This window comes from Lacerta agilis, chromosome 2 (genome assembly GCF_009819535.1).
Source record: "Lacerta agilis isolate rLacAgi1 chromosome 2, rLacAgi1.pri, whole genome shotgun sequence".
NCBI classification, from domain to species: domain Eukaryota; kingdom Metazoa; phylum Chordata; class Lepidosauria; order Squamata; family Lacertidae; genus Lacerta; species Lacerta agilis.
In genome coordinates, this window is record NC_046313.1 from 50,537,246 (window position 1) to 50,557,085 (window position 19,840).

The 19,840-nt window shown below is 41.0% G+C and overlaps 1 protein-coding gene across 1 annotated transcript in view; it reads right to left on the reverse strand.

Annotated features, from left to right (window-relative positions):
- TCERG1 (transcription elongation regulator 1) overlaps positions 1–16,289 on the reverse strand; it is a 37,644-nt gene extending 21,355 nt beyond the window's left edge. The window contains 11 exon segments of the mRNA XM_033139993.1: positions 81–166; positions 1,011–1,078; positions 1,081–1,125; positions 3,426–3,626; positions 9,389–9,631; positions 10,393–10,449; positions 10,452–10,671; positions 11,267–11,416; positions 12,229–12,272; positions 12,275–12,453; positions 16,171–16,289. Of these exon segments, the coding sequence (XP_032995884.1) occupies positions 81–166; positions 1,011–1,078; positions 1,081–1,125; positions 3,426–3,626; positions 9,389–9,631; positions 10,393–10,449; positions 10,452–10,671; positions 11,267–11,416; positions 12,229–12,272; positions 12,275–12,453; positions 16,171–16,274 (1,397 nt within the window). The 5' untranslated portion in view covers positions 16,275–16,289.
- Positions 16,290–19,840: the final 3,551 nt, after the last annotated feature.

A 19,840-nucleotide genomic window follows, 5' to 3' on the forward strand; every position in this document is an offset into this window, starting at 1 on the left:
TGGTCTCTAAGGTGCTACTGGAAGGAATTTTTTAATTATATATTCACACTAATCAATCTGAGGGGGGAAATGTTTCTTACCATGGAGTACCAGGAATAGGGGTAGCGACAGGTTTTGCTTTCTGAGCTGCTTTTTCTTCTTCAGTCATTTCTTCTTCTTTTGGTTCCTGGTGAGAGATCAAAGGTAATTTAAAACCAACTTTTGCATTTATAGTGAATTAACAAGAAGGATAAGGAGGAACTATATAAAATCAATTGGAAATAAAAAGTAATTTGGAAATCAGTGAAACCAATGAGTAAGAAAAGTTTCTGAACTATAATGATTAACTCATTTTGTTTAACACACACTAAGGGCAACATCCTAAGATACCCACCTGCTTTTGCACAGTGGTAATCCATCTGTGGAATGGGTGTCTGGTTTCTTTTTGCCCCCTTCCACCTGTACCCCCGTGTGCCCCAAAATCTGCTCCAAAGTAATATAAAAGCTGCCAAACCTATCTTACTACTTTCAAAACTATGCAATAGCACTTGGTTTTGATGTTTATGTTCCTAAATGTAAATCAAGTTTTCAATATTTAAGGCACTGCATCTGTGCCTTAACAACTGTGGATTATATCCAGCTTGTTTTTACTCAGAATATGAATTTGAATGAATGAACCTTGGTTGTCATATTTATTCATTTCAACTGGTTGATGCAAAGTATGACTAACATTGGATACAATAAAGTTTTTCAACCACTGAAGACTATCCACAATGCTTTACTTTCTAAGTAATTTGTAAAATCAAATATTGCTTAGTTAGTTCCTAAATATAAGAACAACCTATTGAAGTTAGAGGGCTATCAATATGCTGCCAATATTCAGACCAAAATGGGCATTTTCTATTTTATTTCAGTTTACTTAAATGCATCTTCCACTTCATTCTACTTGATCTGCAGCTTTGTTTTCACAAACCAACATAAGAGTATTTAAATACAGCAAAATTAAGCTGCAGGTTTCTCATGTCTTTTACCTCCTTTATAAGTTCCTTGATAGGTTCAATTTTAGGTTCCTCCTCTTCGGTTTCCATAGGCAAGGGTCTTCGGCAGGCTCCTTAATGCTTTCTTTCATCTTCTCTTCTACTTTTTCTAGGGAAAAGCATTGTTTTTTTACCTTCCACTTTCTGTAAATTCAAACTTAAGTTTCTTATCAGCATAATTATTCATAATGAAAAGTACATCTGAATGCTAGTGTTTTCATTTTTGTCAGAATTTTTCTCAACTATGGACATGTATCTGTGATTATACAAATTATTACAGAGCTAGCAGAATGACATTGGGTGGCTATATTTCTGCCCCCAGACAGCTACACTATTAGGTGCTGCATGATGCTGTTTAACATCTATATGAAGCTGTTGGAAGTGGTCATCAGGAGATTTGGGATATGGTATCATCAGTATGCTAATTACACCCAGCTCTATTTTTTGTTACATCCAACTCTAGTGTGCTGTGCAATTTCTCAATCAGTGCCTGGATACAGTGGTGGACTGGACAAGACCCAATACTGAGTCTGAATCCTGGTAAGATGAAGGCCTTGTGGGTGGTTTCCCAGTCCAGAAATTAAGACAATCTGCCTATTCCCGACACAGCTGCATTCCCCTGAAGGAACAGGTATGTAGTCTGGAGACGCTCCTTGACATGTGCAAGGAGTTTGAAGAAGCTCTTTGTTTTCACTAGGCAGTCTGGTTTTATTTAAAGCAACTGTTATTTACAGTATTCTTATATTTCCAAAAGAAATATATTTTCGTACTTTCTGTCTTTTCAAAATTACGATGGATACGCAACTGCCTTACACTGGTTCTCTATGGTAAGGAATAAAATGAATGGCAATTACTTCTGTAATCAGCAGATACCACAAGTACTTTAGAAAATGACTGCTAAATGTTTACACAATAAGGATGAGATAATATAGTGGTATTCTCTTGCTACTGATATGTGGAGATTTATATTGGCTCCAGGACTACTGTTATGTTGCTATTCAAACCACTGGTGGAACTTTGTCCAAACTAAGACAGTTATCTATGCTGCAATTCTAATCTAATTTGTTCTTAGCAATAAAGTTGCGGTTTTGTTGGGCATCCTTTGGGGCCTGCCTCCTTCTCTGAAATAGTATGAGACGATGTCAGAAACCCAAGCCTTAAGTGTTTCAAAAATTGCTCAGTTTTCAGCCCCAGAAAGCTTCAACAGACCCTCAGAATAACCAGTCTGGAAGAAAAGATTTGATTGTTGCTGCACAGCAACATTGTGCCACAATGAGATAGGAGAAATTAGGCTCAGCTCCCTCATGTTTAAATCATTCACCTTTATTGAGGAAAACCAAGGTTTGTTTGTTTGTTTGATTGATTTCTTATCCACCCTTCATCATTAAGATCCCTGGGCTGGTTACAGCAATTTAAAAGTACAATTTAAACAAATTACAGACAAGAGAATAAGATAGGTACTGAAAATAACTATGCAGAGATGCAGGGCAGACTTGGTTAAATTTTATTCTTAAGTGTAATATACAGGTAGTTTATGAGGTGGAGTATTTCCACCTGAAATGTCAAAGCCTAGAGAGTCAATGGAATACCTATTTAAAAACCCATTATTTGGGAGCAAAAAGGAAGAGCTTATCAGTAATATATTAATAGTGCTAGGCATCCTGTACAAAGGACTCTCAAAGAGTCATACCCTTTTCACACTGCAACAGAAATGCCAAGGCTACTAAGAAATGCCAAGGCTACTAAGAAATGGTTTTAAAAATCTAAATAGAGAACACAAAGCAACCTGGAGATAGCTACTAAATAGAATTCTAGAAATCATCCATCCGTAAGAAGAAATCCATAAAAAGCAAATACTTGGAGACTCTCAAAACAGCTGGCAATAGGCTCCAGAAAAAATACAGGCATTTCTCAGTTTAGACAAATGGGAGCTGGGAGAAACCGTAACCTGGTGGTGGAGGTCTGCTATCCAGGAGCCCAAAGTCACACATGCAAAACTGGGACATTTTGTAACAGTGTGCCATATTAAGACAACAAGAGAAGCAACAGACTTCAACTGTGAGCTAGTAAGAAAGGGAAAGAGTGTAAAAGAAGTAGCATACTAGTGGAGGTGGGATACTGAATCATCCCATCAGCTTTTCTGAAAGACCAGCTCCACTAGACTCCTCCTGTCCCTGAACTGTTTCCATTTATGTTGGTCATTTATAAGAGATGTGGGGCTTGCTTCCCCCCAACTTCTGACTCATGTTTTTTAGATTATGAGTCTGTAGGCAGAGAGACTCTTGTTTTAACTGTAAGACATACAGCAGGTTTAAAAATGCTAGAAATAAGCACACACATTCATCAGCCAATTCGTCTTTTTAATTTTGCAAACCGCAACATTAGCTGGTCCAAAACTGAACATTATACCTTTCTCCTTCAGTTCTTGAGGCTTCTCCCATGTTGATTCCAGTGTCCTATTATTATAGTAGTAAGTCTTCCCATCTGCTGTTTTGTACTCTGTCCATTCAGAGACTGCTGTTGCTCCAGCCAATGTAGCAGGTGAAGCGGCAATAGCAACCTGAGGATGGATCATAGGTACAATAGGAGGAGCCATTCCTGGCAAGACACCTACATAAGGAGCAATAAAAAGGCAAGTACTGATAAAGCATCATTTTGTGAATCCAAAGCATCGAACTGAAATCAGCATATACAGTGGCTTATTAATGAAACTGAAGCTACCAATATTGGAAGCTGAGACATTTCTTCTAAGCTGTAGTTCTGTGTTAGTACACTGTACATTGCCTAATCACTACTGCCCTGTATACCAAGTCATTGATGGCACAAAATGTAGTAAACATTTGATGACTCTTGTGAATGTGCACTATTTTTAAAGTGTTGAGAATGAAGTTATTGCTAATTCCATACACTATCATAAGAATCAGCATTAAAAGAAGATGGGAATGATTTACTGCTCTTCAAAGTAGTAACACCAACAAAGAGTAGTAAACAATAAAGTCAGCTTCTTCAGCACAGATGCAACATAATTATCAGGAAATCTTCTTAGTTCTCTGGTCATGTGATGCAACAAGCAGACCCACACATGCAAGCAGAGCTTCCCCAGTGCCATGGAAGGGGAGAGAGTCCTGCACACTTACTGAGCTCCTTCAACCACTGTCAGGAGCACCCAATCTTAGAAGTCAGGATCACATGTTTAGGTGCCGATACAACCTGGGGATTAAGACTATTTTGCTTTCAACTTTGATTTTTGGACTTTAAAGTTAAAGTAACAGAGATGGTTTAATGCAGCATGACTCTAGCTTTTTCATGAATGCGTAAAGTACTGACAACAAACTCCTTTTTGCATGAAAACATATATCTAGAACATCCTTTAACATTAAGTTTAAACATAGACATAGACATACATACACATACACAAGCACACTAACATGCAAACAAAGTCTGATCACTGAACAAATGGCAGGAGGGGGGAATCAAACACTGTATCCCACATAGAAAAGCAAAAACAAAATGGTTATGGAAGAGATTCACATGAACATAGTAGTCTAACTTGCATATTATTATTTTTTACTAATTAAGCTCAAAACCAGTTAATTGGGGGGAAATCTTGCTGACTACATGTGAAATCTGTATTTGTAAGTGTATTTGAAAATAAAGATAAGAGATCCAGTTACTTGGGGAAAGCAAATAAAGGTAAAACAACAACATTCACTACCATGCCAACTTACAGACAAAACAGACTAAGATGGTTTTAAAAAATTACCGGTCTTGGTGGTAGCGACTGTCTTTACATACGGGCAGCTGACTATTTGCATCATTGCTACACCTGTAAAATGGATAAAAGCATGTTGGAAAGCTGCCACTGCATGTCAGCTACCAATGGGAATCTGAGCAGTATCAATTTTCCTGCAACAAATTTAGCATGCCATTTTTTTTCAATGGCAGTGGGAAGCAAGCAGGAATGTCTAAAATGTGTTTCCCTTTTAGTATAGTTATTCCAGATCAATTACAAGTTCCTGCAATAATCTCGGATTATACTGAACATGAGGACTGAAATGACAATGCAGCCATCTTTTTCTTTTTTAAAAAAATGAGGGAATGATGCAGGGATTTAAATTCAGTGTGGTCAAGCTTCTCCACCCCCTTGTGAGACAATGCTACGAAAGGTCATACTTATCTTGCCGTATTACAGCAATCTGTCCAGGATTAGTGCAAATAGCTCATTTAGCCCAATCCTATGCACATTTACTTGGAGGGAAGCCCCATTGTGTTCACAGGACTGAAGCCTTAGGAATGTATTTGGGGGAGCAGGGGGAGAAGAATGGTGGTGTTGAGAAAGCAAATCATACTAGAAGGCACAGGAGTATCAGTCTGAAGAGGGAAAACAGGCAAGGTTGAAGGTAAGGTAGTGAATGCAAGTAAGGGACAAGGTAACGGGGGCCCTCCAAAAGAAGAAAGGAAACAGAGAAGTTGAGTTGATGACTCATTAGTTGCCTATATATGTTCTCCCTTGTATCTCCTCTCCCTTCTCCCGCTCCTACCTCCATTCCGGAGCCAACACAAATTACAAATTAGCTCTTTAAACACTACCCTAGCCACACAGAAGAATCCCATGTGGCTAGGTAGTCTAATGATTAAAGAACGCCTTTTAAGTTTATTCATTGAAAAGAGCAGTCAAGAACTGTTTTCCAATTGAAAAATGTTACTGACAGGTCACATAGGATGGGACACCCAGCAATTGAGGAAGGAGGGGAGGGAAACAGGGTTGAAGGGACATTTCAGACAAGAGATAATTTAAAGGAGGCAATTGCATAAGAGGTACCAAGTTTATAGTACCTTCTAACACTAGAAAATGCAAGAACGTAAACCCTTCCCAAATTTATTTTAGAATATTTTTACTCCCATATTTTGAGATGCACAAAATGAAATTAAATCCGAAGTTCAAAACAAACAAAAAACAAAGTTTCTTCAAGTGTCCAATACAAAAACATTCAACTATCATTCATGGGTTTTTGTATTGCATTAGTCTTCCAGAAAATATCTTTTCTAATAATATTCCCAAGCTTTATTCATGCATGGAACAAAATGCACAACTGCCAAGTCAAGCAAAATATTTGCCAATATATGTTAGGGTGTATTTATGTTACAAATTTGCAATGAATGCAGAGGTTAATCTTGTTAACCATGTTTTGAACATGCCTGAAAATTAAGTGTAGAGCTGCAATCCTAAACAGATTTACTAGAGAGTAAGTATCATTACAGTGTGACTTACTTCTGCATAGTCGAAACAAAATAGAAAATTCTTTCCAGTAACACCTTAGAGACCAACTGAGTTTGTTCTTGGTATGAGCTTTCATGTGCATGCACACTTCTTCAGTGTGTATCTGAAGAAGTGTGCATGCACACGAAAGCTCATACCAAGAACAAACTCAGTTGGTCTCTAAGGTGCTACTGGAAAGAATTTTCTATTTTGTTTCGACTATGGCAGACCAACACGGCTACCCACCTGTTACTTCTGCATAAGTATGCATAAGCTTGTGCTGTAAGTTATTATATAGAAAGATCACTGAATCTGGGCAAGTTTTTGTTCAGAAAGATTTTTGAGAAAAGTAGCCATTTCCAATGTCAAACTTGTCATGTTAAAATGTACCAGTAGCTTACAGTATATGAACTAATAGGAACAGGCCTACTGTTCCAAACATGCAAGTATTTTTATACAGTGGTGCCTCGCAAGACGAAATTAATTCGTTCTGCGAGTGCTGTCGTATAGCGAAAATTTCGTCTTGCGAAGCACCAACGGGGGAAGAGCAGTTTGACGGGGGGGGGGGGAATCGGCAATTTTTTCGTCTTGCGAGGCAAGCCCATTGACAAATTCGTCTTGCGAAACAGCCTTCCGCTAGCGAATGCCTTTCATCTAGCGAGTTTTTCGTCTAGCGGGGCACCACTGTATAAAGCTATTCACCTTCAATATGCACTGTGCATATTTACCTGTGCAGACTAGCCTTTTTTAACCATAGGGGATTTTAAAACCAGCATGGCTGCAACTGTGCACCAGAGTGAACATATAGCTGCAGTGTGCATCCCTGGATATTTAGTTTTGGTTTTTTTTTAAAGTCAGATTTCTAGCCCTTGTGATCATAGAGAAAATCTGCAAAGTTTCGAACACACCTAAACACTTAAGGTTAAAGGGGAGGAAATAATTTGAACAGGTACTTCTTCACGTAGAATAGCAGTAGGACAATGTGATGCATTTTCAGTATTATCCAGTATGTTACTGGATGCTCCAACCTCTCTTACTTTTTTCTTAGTGCATTAGTATTCTAACTACCGGTAGTTTTTTATGCTACAAAAAGTAAGTTTAAAGAAGGCACATAGGATTCTGCCTATGGAAACAACAAAAACTACACTATTACCGGTAATTGGATTGCTCGCATTGGAGGAAGATGGTGAAATTTTCACCAATTCCTCCTTCCTTCTGTATCTCCTGTTGTTTCTGTTCCTCTGCTAGTTTCCACTGCTTTACCAATCATGTTTATACTTTTCAGAATATATTTTAAGATCTCAGAGGTTTCACTATTAAGACAGGCAACTTGGCCAGCAGCACTGAAGCCAAACTATAAGAGTTTCATAAATTTGAAAAACATATATTTGTATAAATACCCACATATGTCACTGCCACTAGATGTAGCTTGTGTAAAAAGTTAACCTTTTTTCAGTCAGCAGAGGTGACTTAAGAATCCTGGTAATGCTAGAATCCTAAGTAGGGCTTAAACACAACAGCCTTTTAAACGGGGATGGGGGGCTGTCAGGGAACTGTCCCCAATGCAGCACAAGGTGGTGGAAGGGCTCTCCGGGTGTTACAGAGAGCCCCAGTCCCACCTTGCCACCAGCTCCTCTTCTGGTAGCGAAATGAGCGGTGAGACATCCAGTGAGGAGGGGGAGAGTGCACAGGGGAAAGGGAGTAGAGGCTCTGGGGATGCAAGGGAGACCCAGCACTCCCACATTCCCAAGGGCGATACAGGGGGAACGCAATTTCCGTCGCCCCAAAGACGTCATGGGTGAAAAGGAAGGATGGAAGGCAGGGTTTTCGTATACCAAAACTCTTTTGTTGGGGTCAGAACCGGAAGGGGCCGTTCCCAGATTCTGACACCGCTTGATACAGACATGAACTTTTAAGCTCTGCACTGTACATAGTTTGCACAATAAAATCTTTAAAGGAAATAGCGGAGTCCTGGCTGCTTACTCATGAGCAACTAATTGAGAACCTTACAGGGGGCAGAGGAGAGTATTGTTTTTGTTTGTTACTATGCATTTTGTGTTTTTATATTGTAAACCGTGCTATGATCCTCAAATGAACAGCAGTATAGAAATTTAATAAATAAATAAGTAAATAAAATAGACTACAATAGTTACTATATACTAGCAAATTTTCAAACACACTTCCCACATTGGGCCAAGATTCTCTCTTCAACCATATAGACCTCAAATTATTAATTTCAGAATGAAGCTATATGGCCTGACCAAAAAGTACTTGTGTATGTGAGTACCATCAAATCCTCTCCCTGTCTGCAACACAGTCTGTCTTTAAATTCTAGGGGTACAAGTGATGGCAAGAAAGGGCACCATAAGTGGCACCATGGATTTGAACTTTTTTTGCACTGACAGATAATTAAAGCCTATCTTTGAATTTATTAATTCATTTTATACTGCCCTTCAATGAAAGTTTACTGATTCCATCTGGTAATTACCACTTGGCAAGGTAACAACTGAAGTGTATTTCTTTTGCACTCAGTCAGTTTTCTATCAATTACAAATATGCATCCATTAATGTTTGCACTGTAATATGAGACTCTACAACTAATGTTTTGAAGAGCTTGTATAGGTAATTAACCAGTTTAATAAGAGTTAATTCACCAAAGCAGCTATTTACTTCAAGACAGTAGTCTACTTCTACAAGACATTACTTATTTTAAAGTCAGTAAAGCCTAGTATCACATTCTTAGGGTGCCATCCTAAGCATGTCTACCCAGAAGGGAGCATCCCAGGTAAGTGTGTATAGGATTGCAGCTTAAGTAACAAAGACAAGGTGAATTTCTTCCAACCATGAACTGTTAAACCAATAAATTGTGTTTGAAGTATATGTATTCATGCCAAAAAAAAATGTTTTACATGACTTCTTGCCAATAAAAATAAATTCTGGAATTTTATTTTTTTTACTCTAAAAAGCCTGTCAGCTAACTCCAAATTTGTTGAAGAATATATTTTAAATGAAGAGGATTCAGGCAAATTCCATACACAGTAGACACATGAGTGCAAACAAATTGACAACATGGACATGTGGCTGGCAAGACAGTCATAGTATCTCAATTTACCTGGAAGTGGAATAGGCATGCCAGGAAGAGGAACACGAAATGGAGGTACCATTACTGGTGGGAAAGCAGGAATTGCTGCTGTCGGCTGAGGTACTGCATGAGGTACTGCAGGAGGCAAAGTCTGTGGGACTGGCTGGGGTACAGTCTGCACAGATGTAGCAGAAGGAGCAGAGGTTGAAACACTGACTGAAGGTGTGGCAACTGAAACAGCTGAGCTGGGGGTCTGGTCTTGTGTTGTAGGTGCTGATAAAGAGAACAAACATCCAAAACCCTGTATCATACATGTATAAGCTCCATGTTTAATATGATTCACCAACATTCCCTTGTAAATTGATGCCAAGTTCATTATGCTCTCATAAGTAATTTACAAAGCTATGCAGTTTTCAGAGAGGCCACTTAAGAACTTGCAAGTTATTCATTTTAGTATAAACTTCAATCTTAATGCCAAGATTATCAAGGTGCTCTGCTAGTGGAGTCACCAAGAGGTTTCTGCTGCAAGGATCAAATAATGAAATAATCTCTGCAGCTGCAAAAATTTACCATACACACGCACACTCACCTCAAACAGCCTAGGCAAATTTCTGAAAATAGCTGATAATGGGTTTTTTCAGCTTTCTTCAAAGGATTAAGATTTTATGTCATTTCCACATTTTCCATAAAATGCACCTAACAAACCTCCAGAGCAGTGGCATGAGTTTTCTGTTGGTTCATCAAACAGCAAATAAAGTCATTTGAACAACTGATGTATTAGAACTTACATTGCCCCTAGTCAAAATAAAGAACAAGGAAACTACACTGTACCATTGTGGAGTGAAGGTACACTTTGTAACACAAAGCAAAATTTTAAAACATAATGAAAGCACTTCAGCATATGCACGGCCACAGCATAATGTAGCTATTGTATATTCAATATTTCCCTCTATAACTCAAACTGTAAGCATTCTAGAATCCTACAGCACCTCCAAGTGGTGCAAGTATTTAAACTCAGCAGCAATTTTACTTACTGGAAACTGTTTGAGAAGCAGACGTTGTTGTGGTACTAGTAGACGTTGTAGATGACTATTTGATGATGGAGATGGAGATACTGATGCAGGACTACTAGTAGTAGGTGTGGAACCACCTACAGCTTGAGCTTGAGCTTGGGCTTGGGCTTGAGCCTGGGCTTGAGCCTGGGCCTGAGCCTGAGCAGCAAGAATTGGTGTCAGTTCAGACTGCTGAATAACTTTCACTCCATCAGGTTTGGTCCATGCTGACTCACGTGTCCGTGCATTATAGTAATAAACCTAGAGGCAAAAAGACAATTTTATGTTACTGTACAAAACCTAGTTCTCCATTCACCTTTCAGATCCTACATGTGAAAAATTCTCAAAATCAATATATTTGTTAGAAATTGTTCTTAGTATTCTGAAGGCTTTACAATACTACACAACCACCTTAACAAATAAGATTACTAAGTATGCAAGTCGGTGCTGCTAGAGGGGGTTGGGATTCTGCAGACGTGTCCATCCACTGAGCTCCATACTGCAGGGGATTCTGCTGCCATAAAGGTTACCACTGTGCCTAACAAAACTTTGGACAGTTGTGAAGTTATCCATGACATAAAGGCCCCAAGTCAAGGTGTGGCATGCAGAGCAGGACCAGCCATGGAACCTAGGGCTGGTCCTTTTCCCAAAGAGGGGACCAATTCAGACCCCCCTGTGGTGCCAATTTGAAAACTTCACACACACCTTCTGCCTTTCCCAACAGGATTGTAACTGTGGAAGAGGACCCATTGGTCTTCACCTCCCGAGCCCTTTTAAGATTGCTCTATAATGCAGCATGTATCTTCAATGCAGCAAGACAACAATTATTACTATTGCTACTAGGGGTAAATCTTACCTTTCCATCTGGAGTTTTGTTTTCTACCCAGATCTCTTCAGTAGGCGGCATTGTTGGTGTTCCAGGTGCAGAGACAGGTGGCATCCCTGGAGGAAACATCATACCAGGAGGTGGTGGCATATTTCCCGGAGGAGGCATGAAAGGTGGTCTCTACAAACATATGCAAGAGTAAAAATATTACAAGGGATGTTCAAATTCACAGGGCCTTCACAACTAACCAAATCTATCCAAAAATAAGTCCTTATGGGATGTATTCAACTAAATCACTGCATGCACAGAACATCTTCCCCAAACACAACAGAACTTTCCCAGCCTCTCCTCCCCTTGCATGCCCCCAAAATCTGTTCTGGGGGTTCTCCCAACCCTCCAGAGCAGATTTGGGGGACATGCAGAAAGAGGAGGATTTCTGTTGCATTCAATCACACAGGGCTTACAGACTAGAGAGGCTACTGTTAGAAAGGTTGTGACAAAAGACAGAAGTGCTTGGCTTCCAGGGAACAAATCTAGAAAGCTGGGTAGGGAAAACGCTCGGTCATGTTCAACAAATGGAAACAGTAAGGACTGAAAACTGGAGACTTTCTGGAAATAGTGGGTAGATCTGAAAGAAAAGAGGAGGAAACAAATGAGTTGAGAAATAGGAAGAAAGGCTTAGGAAAACTCCATCAAAGCCCTAGGGAGAAAAGGTTGTGAACTGTTGCCCTAAGCAAGAGAAATAGATGAAGTTTCAGGCAAGCAGAAAGCTGAGTGAAAAAAGGCAAATAATAAGGATGGGTTTTTTAAAGTATATGGCAGCAGAGAAAAAAAGAAAACACCTAATATTAACATAACTTTAATTCTTTAGGCAAAAGAGGTGGTAAGTGCTATTGGCAAATGGATGATCACAGCTTTCACTGCTGGAACAAGCAATCCTTCAGACATTAAAAATAAAACTGATACTGTCCTCATCTCACACATATTTTTACCTGTAGATGTGGAGGTCCCATAGGTGGAGGAATTCCTCCTGGGGTGGCATTGGAGGCATATTTGGATCAAATGGAGGACGTCCAAATGGAGGCCGGGGTGGTGGTGGAGGGCCTCGCATCATACCAAAAGGTGGAGGTGGTCGCATAAGAGGTGGCGGACCTCTCATGACAGAGTTTGGTGGAGGAGCTGGTCCACGAAATCTCAGTGCTTGCTGTTGAGCCATTCTGTGAGCAAACCAAAACAAACAGTTTTGTCTTCAAATTATTTGATCAACAGAAGGAAATTGGTATCACAAGTGAACCAAACAGTGTGACAAATACAATACTGGGCCCCCAAACTGTTTGGGAGGCTTTGTCCTCACAATTTAAATGACTTAGAAAGCAGTGTCTAGACTGGGGATACTTCAAATGGAAAGGCACTGAACAAGCTTCCCTCCCACAAGCCTAATGCAAGTCACCTCAAACACAAGGTGCAATACCCACATCTCTCCTGTATTATATATATCCAAGACTTCTAAAACAACTGAATTTAATAAATACCAAGGCACCCAACAGTTTCATAATATGAATGGGTGCACACCACACACTTTGATGGAAACATCTACATCCTTTTCACTTGTAGCCTAAATCAGAATTTGAGAATGCTATCCCCACTGTGCCACCCAGCCCTCTACAGAGGTAGCTTAGCAAATGTATATATAGAAAAAACGTTCACCTTTGCAACCAACAAACGCTCTTCTGATGCTCTCAGGAAAACAATTTTGCCCACCATTTAGTGCCAGTGCAATACCAATGTTGGCATGATGACTCAAAATTGAAAAAAACAAAGGTTATAAGGTGGTGAACGACAACAGACAAATAATTCAACACTTAATATTCAACCTTCTAATTTTGGAAGTTGCATAGCACAGAGGTGTTTTAAGAATTCTATTGTTGTATATATCTTGTAAATTTGTGTTGTGACACTCAGTGGCCACTGCCAACTCCACCGAGATGGTAAAGAGCCACATCAGATTATTTTATTTGTGATAAAGCTATTAAGAGTACATATATATGCATATTGCATGAGTTACAAAGGATGCACATATGTATGGATTTCAGGTTATGCCTTTAGAACTCAAGCAAGTTTGGGCCTGAACTTTTCCTATCACAACTCACATGTATTTTAAATGGAAGAAGCCACAATGCAGCTAAGTAAACTGACACAATGTGCATGTATTTTGTACATGTAAAATATAAGTCATGTAAATATATATTATAAATAAGGGTGCCAAGACTGAACACTTTCACTAAGGAAGTTATTCTGCCAGTTCTGGAAAAATACTGTCTACAGAACTGATAGAATTTTATCACAGCACATAGGTAACGAGAATTTGCAATTGGCGTCCATTATTGATAATAATGAACTTGTGAAATGGAAAATATTATGCGGAAAAATAAAGCACTGAAAAGTTTTCTACCCTGCATTAGTTTATGGGAAAAACTGGTTGCCCACATCCATCCTGGGAAGGGCAAATTGGCAGAATCCAAGAAAATGCAAAACTTTTAGTATTTCTGAGACATATACGGTAAGTTCTTTCCTTTCAATTCATACCGAACATAAAAAGCTTCCTCTACAGGTTTCTGAGAGGAGGAAGGTCTGTGGCCTGCTAAACAGCACACAGTGTTCTAGTGTGATATGGGTCTTCCTGCCCTCCCTCTACCTCCAGTATTCACTTCTGTTGCCACCAGCCTGCCTGTCAGGGAACAGGCAGCGCCCAGTGGGGCGGGGCAGGGGCTGTCAGGGGACAGAGAGCCCCATCACCGTGAGGATAGCAGGGAGCAGCAGGAGCGACAGGCAGGAAGGTAGCCCAGCGGAGAGGGGGCTGAGTGATGCTCCAGAGACCCAACACCACTCAACGGGCACAGACAAGAGGGAGCAGCGACAGTTCCGTCACCCCAATTACATAGGGGCATCAAACGTAAGGAGGGTAGGAGAGTGGGGGTGCCCAGGTTCTTATGTTGGGGGCGCTCCCGAAAAGCGCCACTTCCAGGATCTGAAAGTGACTAAGCTGGTCATGGACTTTTGAGCTCTGCACTGTACATATCTGCTCAATAAAACCTGTAAATATACGGGACTTGAGTCAAGCCTCTTTACTTGCGAGGAACCACAGCAGAACCCTTACACTGCCTCTACCCAAAGTCTGGCATAAGAGGGAGAATAAAGGCTGGCAACAACTTAGATCCAGGGCTTCTTATCCTACATCTCTAAATCCTCACTGCTTTCACCACTGCTGCAATAGACTGGAGAAACAGCCTGGGCCTAAGAGTACCAAGTCCACTATATATAACAAGTCAGGCCTTGTTTTGTTTGTCATAATGGGCCATTTCAAAAGGACAATGCCTTTTACTTAAGATGCACAACAATTAAACCAGAACAAATAGAGACTGCTGCTATGAACACTAGGAGTTAAAAATTTCACCACCTGCTGGAACTGAAGGTGAGGCAGCCCTGTCTTCTTTTTCACATAGCTGCAACACAGACAAGTACAGATTTCCCACTTTTAACTGGACTGCTTCATGTTTTAAGTGGAAGAGGGCTGGGTGGTGGCACAACTTCAATCTCAGTTATTCTGTTTAGTCACTAATGATGCTTAATATGTACATTTTTAATATTTGATTTTTTACTAGTAATTTCTTAATGTTTACAAATAATATTTTTCTGTTAATTATGTTGCTTTAAATGGTGGATCTTTACTGTATTTCATTTGAAGCTTTAAGGAAAGTTGCAAACCCCTTACAGATTTTTTTCCAGGAATACAAAGCAGTACAGAAATGACTTTAATAATAAACACGCAAGTATTTCCATGTATTGTCATGCATGTGTTTGGCTCTGCATCCATATGTTGGGAAGCTGCCACCCAACACAGCTTTCCAACACATGGATGCCAGAAGCATACCACGCAAAACATAGCCCTATATAAATGCCATACATCATTTCATGGTATTTCCCACATGGGAATGCTTCCTTATGCAGGAGGCCCACTGTTAACAAGTGAAGTATTCCTTCTGGTTAGTTGGATAAAACTTTAGATGTGATCCTGCCAACCTTCTACGCTTGCATTGCAAGTACCTCTGTTTTTCACACCCACACAAAACCCTGAGGGGCTTCTTCTCAATGCAGTCTGGTTACTGAACATATGAAATCCTGGCCTTAAGGCGGCCCATTTAACTCTGCACAGAATAGATTTAACAGGTATCTGCTGCAGATGCAAGGTTGTTTTATTTCCCGCCCCCCCCCGCCTTCCTCAGATCCTCTTTTCTGCTGAAATACAGAGGCCTTCCACATGCACAGAGGCATGTGCTCAACTACGACTGAGTCGCGGGCCCCCAGCTGAGGCGCCAGTTCAACAAGGAACTGGGGAGAGGGAACCTCCGCCGCCCGCCGCTCTTGATACGTCAGCGTGTGTCCGGGAGCCGCCATTGGCAAAAGCCGGCTGAGTGTGGGGGAGCAGCCAACAGACAAAACGGGCATCCCGTCCCCAAGGCCGTCTATTCGCCCTCTTCCTGATTTGAAGAGCCGTTTGAAATAAATAAATAAATAAAACAAGCGAGCATGGAGACGATACTACTGGAATAACGGCGGTTAAAGCGGTCGGGGCGCTGAGCGGGAATCTCACCAGGGCAGGAGCGAGGCTTGAGGTGAAGGGCGGGCGTGGGGGGGGGAGCCCCGAGAGGGAGCGGAGGCCGAACGGCCGCTTCCGCCTCGAGACCAAAGGACGGAGGGGGGCGGGCCCAGCGCCGTGAAAGCGGAGCGGGAAGGGCGCTCGTGCTCCCTACGCGCGCTCGCGCTCTCTCTCTCTTGCGCGCGCCGCTCACAAAAGGCCTCGTGCTCCCGGGTCCTCCTGCCAACCCCTTCCTTCCCCCGCCCGCCGCCATTCCCGCAGGAGGACTTCGCCTTACCTCATCTCATTGTTGTACCGCTCCGCCGCCCCAGCGTCCCCTTCGCCGCCGCCTGCTCCGCCACTCGCGCTGCCGCCTCCTCCTCCTCCTCCTCGTTCCGCCATCACCAGCCGACTCTGCCGCCGCACACGCCCACCCTCGCCAGGCCTCGCCGCCTCGTCAGTGGCTGCCAGGTGCGTCAATCACATGACGACGACGCGTCACCCTGGCCTCGATTGGTGCCTATCGCCGCCGATTTTGAATGAGAGGCGGAAAGCGAGTAATGACTGGCTGGTTTGGCTCAAAGAGCATCAAACGGCGCCGCTTGAACGCGCCCTCTTGCGGCCCGCTCGCTTGTACGTCACGTGACCTATAACCCGGAATTGACCTTGTTTACCTTAAAAAAAAAGTCTGACCGCAGAGATAAGAAAATAAAGGGACGCATCCTATTCTTGTGATACGAAACTTCCGGGTGTGTGTTGGAGAAGCCATTTTTTCAACCTCGCGAGGTCTGAAGTGAGAGCAGTAAAACTGATACAGTAAAATCACAATTTTAATGTACAGTAGTTCAACTATGGTGGGGCTCCATCGTGTCCTCTCCGTAATGGCAGAGACGTTTAGGGTCTTTCTTGCTCAGCACTTATTTCATGAGAAGAGATAATGCGATCTTTTTACCAAAAAGGAACAAATACTTTCAGATTTATTCATTTGATTTATGGCAGTTAACAATTTTAAAACATCATAAAAATGTAAGTGGCAATATAATCAGGGATTATATTCTTTATGGGGTTTTTTGCTGCAACAGATCAACATGCTACCCTTCTATGATTTATAATGTATTTTTAAACATTTAAAATATAATTGCTATTACAAATGCAAGTGCAATTCATAATTAATTAATTAACAAATCACTTCCTAGGAGGCATTTTGAAGCGACCCACAATACAATAAAAATATAAAACAACTATTGCATATATAAAAGCAAGCAAAAGCTGTTACAGATATAAATACAATTTCAAATAAAATGCAAATACTGACTGGGGTTGGGGGAGATATCCACTCATATGGCTTGTTGTTTGTGTTGGTGGGAGAGAGTAGTTTTTGTTCACCCCACAATGTTAGCCACGGTTAATATTGCTGATTAAAAGTAGGGTTTCAATTTCAAGCCAAAATACCACTCAGGTTATACTACTGCTTAAACTGCCATCTCAGATCCACTCAGAAGCTTGCTGCTCTACTGACTTGCAAGAGAAAGTGTTGTGCTTTTAAATGTTCAAAAACGAAAGAATTTTGTTGTTGTTGCTGGCATCTGTCTGAAAGATACCAGTTAGAAAAAGCAGGACTTTCTTTGATTGCTGCTACCTTTCACTTCTGGACGAACATAGTGTAGCCCAATCACAAATATAGTCAGGGTGTTGCTAGCTATGAGTCCTGGTGGCTTGACTAGATCCTTGGGCTGCTGAGAAAGAGAGTTGGGGCTTGAGTGCTGACTCTCTTGTCTCAGAGCTCTGAGTGTCTAGCCTGGCCATCTGGACTTAGCCATGGATGTTACTTTTGGTTTTTCTCTTTTGTTTTCACTGGGGTCTGCTGTGGGATGGCTAGACACAGTTAGTGTCTGTGGGAGCAGTAGTACCAGCAACATCCTCTTTCTGAAATCATCAGGATGGAATTGCAAAGGCGCAGGAGTGAAAATTCCAGCCCAGCTTCCAGCCCTACCAAAACTGGAAGCTGAGTCTGTGTCACACTACACTTTTTGTATATTGGGTGAATGGCAGACCATAATGATAACTTAAACTCTAGGAGAAGTCCTACTATTTTAAATGGGATTGTATTTCAGAGCCAAGGTTATAGTTGTCTATTTTTCATTGCAAATATAACAAAGAAAAGAAGAAATCAGTTCAGGTTAGCAATAAGAACACTCTATCAATCCTAAATTAAACTTGTATGTTAATATAGGCCGTCCATATGTCCAAGCAGACACCCATACACAATCAAGTATGATAGGTTATAATTTCAAATGGAGAAAGGCAGTAAGATCTTCAGATGGTGACCACTGAGTTTGGATAGTGGGTGTTTATTCTTCTAACCTTGACATATAAGTCTCTCTGCAACCATAAGAGCTTGCAGAATCCACTTCTGTTGTTGATCATTTCATCACAGGAATAAAATTTCAAATAACCAATGTTTAATAAGGATTATAACTCCATTTCCCCTCCATAGTGTAACTCTTATTTTCACTCTTCCTTTTAGCCACTAGGAGATCCCCTTCGTCTGCTTTGGTATGTGTAGACCAAATTTTCCATCAAGGTAGCAATGCAGATCTTCTGGAGAGTCCTTTACAGCTGTCTGTTTGTTTTGATAACTTGTCCAGTGGATTGCTTTGAAGATTGACCTGAAAGAGCATTAATGAAATCTCACTTGTTTGCAATACTCATGTCTCTTCTGTGCTAGGTCTTTTGTTAATGGCCTTGTTTCTTGTCTGCTACCTAGGAAGAGTACCTGGACAAGTAATTAGCCAGTAAACAAAACACCATGTTCTCCCACACATTTTCACTTGCCCCTAAAAGGGTTAGGTTGCATACACACACACATATTGAGCACATGCTTTCTCCCAAAGAACTTCCCGCAGAGCTACAATCCCTGGCACCCTTAACAAACTACAGTTTTCAGGATTATTTGGAGGAAGTCATGTGCTTTAAATGTTTGTGTGTACTCAGCCTCAGTAGCCCTTTCAACAAAACTGAAACAAAACAAAACTGCACAACAAGGGACCTGTCTGGCTTAGGTTTTCTCTTCTTCCTGTGCTCAGTTCCTCTGTAGAGGGTGGAATGTATAAGGATTGGTGGCTGCCATTGCTTTGCTTGGACACCCAACTCTGATTTATTCTGCCCCTTAAAACTCAGTGGTAGCTATTTAGAACTGAAATTCATGTCTACATAGTTTACGCTTTTCTTTGCTTGGCCTTACCCTGGGTTCTCTTTCTTGGTCACTTTACAGTACAACAGGATGCTGGGAGCTGGCCTTTCTATGAATATTTTATTTGAAAATATATATCTTGATGATTATCTGCCTTTCATCCAAAGCTGCTCACACTGACTAAAATCACAAGCATCAAAAAGGGAAATCAGCATAGCCCAATGCCAAATATGTTACTCATTGTAAAATGAGTCCCTCCTTTGAAAACAAGAGTATGTTCATTTCTAAATAATGATTTGCCTTGTTTTATTCAGAGAAATTGCATGGTTGACTCTGAGCAGCCTCTAGGCAAGCAGTGTTTCTGGAAGCTGGTTCTTACACTTGTAAGATTGTCTTGGCACAGATTTTAGATGATGCAGGACAGGAGCGGATAATGAATATTCAGGGAGGAGAAGGAGGGAGAAGTAAAAGAAAGGGGGCGGTATAGAGACGGTTCTGTTGTTAAATGGAAGCCCTCAACTGAACTGCGTTTTGTAGTTTTAAAGTAGTTTTGTAGTTTTAAAGAGCAAGTGACTAGCTGAAGACCTGCCTTGTTTAATTGTCCACCTAGGAAACCAATATATACACATGTATCTGCTCCTTTGATGTTACTAGAATGAGCTCTTTTAACTTAACTCTGACGGCTGATAATTGTGCCCTAGCTCCTGGGCAAAAGTTATCAGTAATGTGGGTATGTGGAGTGGCGGCTGGCATCAAATATTCATAGAGTCACAGA